The sequence below is a fragment of the Porites lutea genome, chromosome 3 (genome assembly GCF_958299795.1).
Source record: "Porites lutea chromosome 3, jaPorLute2.1, whole genome shotgun sequence".
Classification (NCBI taxonomy): Eukaryota; Metazoa; Cnidaria; class Anthozoa; order Scleractinia; family Poritidae; genus Porites; species Porites lutea.
Window position 1 is genome coordinate 18952067 of NC_133203.1, and position 2118 is coordinate 18954184.

At 41.7% G+C, this 2118-nt stretch overlaps 1 protein-coding gene across 1 annotated transcript; it reads left to right on the plus strand.

Moving 5' to 3' along the window:
- The first annotated feature begins 730 nt into the window (after positions 1-730).
- On the plus strand, positions 731-1909 carry LOC140931808 (52 kDa repressor of the inhibitor of the protein kinase-like). Its single transcript, XM_073381539.1, has 3 exons — positions 731-1209; positions 1508-1718; positions 1796-1909. The coding sequence occupies exons 1-3, from the start codon at positions 731-733 to the stop codon at positions 1907-1909; spliced, it is 804 nt and encodes a 267-aa protein (XP_073237640.1).
- The last annotated feature ends 209 nt before the right edge of the window (positions 1910-2118 follow it).

Here is a 2118-nt window from a genome sequence, read left to right on the forward strand (position 1 = left end):
GAATGCCTAATTGTTTTCAAGTAGGCGGAATTTCCTTAGTGTCTGTAGTAAAATCCTTACCTGACATTAAAATTGTTGACGCTGGTGGTTGTGAAACAATATCCGTAAATCAAGCTCGAGATATTTTGCAGAATTGCCAACTCTCCGAATTTTCTTTTTCCCCTAACAAAAAAAACATCCAAGTTCAAATTGAAAGCAAATGCGGGCGCACGATTAAGAGAAACAGAGAAATTGTGAAAAGTGTTGCAAAGTGCGTCCATTTTTGCGGCAAACAGTGCATTGCATTGAGAGGCCATAGAGATGACAGCACTGCCGATCAAAATGGAAACAGGGGCAACTTTCAAGCTTTGCTGGAATTACGTGTTGACTCAGGCAATGAAGTTTTAAAGGACCACCTAGCAACCTGCAGCGCGAATGCACGATATTCTAGTAAAACAATACAGAATCAACTCATAATGCTGATCGGAGACCACATAAGGGATTCGATAATTCAAGAAATCAAAGAAGCAAAGTACTTCTCAATTCTTTGCAATAAAGTCACTGACAATGCTAATCTCGAACAGTTGTCTTTGGTTTTACGGTTTATCGACAAAGAGTGCATGATCCGCGAAGAGTTTGTAGACTTTCGATGCACCGATCGAATTACTGGTCAAGTAATTTTTTTCCTTGATCTTGGAGAAGTTGGACCAGTGGGGTCTGGACATTTCAAACCGCCGAGGCCAAGGCTACAATGGAGAAAGTAATCAGCGTTGATCAGCCGGATTCGCAGAGAACTAAGATCCGCGACCTCTACTGTACTCGTTGGGTTGAACGTCAGGAGGCATACGAAACGTTCACGCTGTTACTTCCATCGATTGTTAAAACCTTTGAGGTTATTTTGGATGAACAGCAGCACAAACAATACAGTACCAAAACCCCTTGGAACTGGGACAGAGAGACTCTCCAGAGGACAAATGGCTTCTACCACACATGTTGTTCTTTCCAGTTTCTCATCGCGTTAATAGTCACCATGAAAACTTTGGCAGTCATTAAGCAGATTAGCATTAAACTGCAAAAGAAGTCCAATGACATCGTGAAGGCATACTGTATGATGTCAGAGACCGAGAAAGAGTTGAACGAAAAGAGAGACGAGGCTGAAGCTGTGTTCAAAAGATGGTACTCTAATGCTGTCGAGCTCAGTTCAGAACAGTCTCAAGACAGCAGCACCGGGCAAATGCACCCCATGACACTCCTGAGGAATAATACCGTCGCAATCTGTTTGTTCCTTTTCTTGACCATATTACACAAGAGATGTCTTCAAGGTAATATGTTTTAATCAGGTCTTCATGACATTTTAGATTGTTGTTTTTAAAATAAGATGACCCTCAGGACGGGTTCCCCTTTAAAGTGATCAGATTACATAGCTGTTCCCTTACTCTTCTCCAGTTATAACAGTCACACTACACAAAGTACAACAGAGTACAAATACGCGAATTCTGATCAGTGGTTATATTTTGAATTGTTCTAGATTTGGTAATACTCAGAAGACTGCTGAGCAGTTACTTGGTCTAGTTCCAAGCATCACCATGTCACGCACAGATGCAAACATTGATGTGGTTTCAGAGATGTACAGCTCAGAACTGCCAAACCCTCAAACTCTGGATGCCGAGTACCATCGATGGACGAGAAAGTGGGAGTCAGAGAGAAGCCAACCAGACGCTCTTCAACCTGCATTAGAGGTACAGAACTTAATGTTTTTGCTTTTTAATGTTCGCCTTTCAAATTAAACTGAACTATTTCTTTTTTGTTATCTTAGACCTGTGATGCAGACATTTTCCCCAACATCAACTGTTTGCTGCGCATTGCATGCACTATTCCAGTGACTTCAGCTGACAACGAGCCTGCCAACAGTACCTTAAAGCTGCTTTAAGGCTACCTGCGGACCACCATGACGACAGAAAGATTGTCTGGCTTGGCGCTCATGAATATTCACCACAAGAAACCCGTGAATCAGAAAGAATCAGACTTCCCTGAAGGAAAGCCTTAAAGTGCAAATTGAGATTCAAAAGCAATGGATCCCTAGAAGGAGAGGAGACTATTAGGATTAAATTTAGTAGAGATGGAACTAACATTGGAAAA

Excerpts from the sequence above, each read along its gene's own strand:
- LOC140931808 (XM_073381539.1), top strand. The coding sequence starts at position 731 with ATGGAGAAAGTAATCAGCGTTGATCAGCCGGATTCGCAGAGAACTAAG. Across the intron at positions 1,210-1,507 it reads TCTCAAGACAGCAGCACCGG|ATTTGGTAATACTCAGAAGA; the intron begins GCAAATGCACCC and ends GAATTGTTCTAG. Across the intron at positions 1,719-1,795 it reads CTCTTCAACCTGCATTAGAG|ACCTGTGATGCAGACATTTT; the intron begins GTACAGAACTTA and ends TTGTTATCTTAG.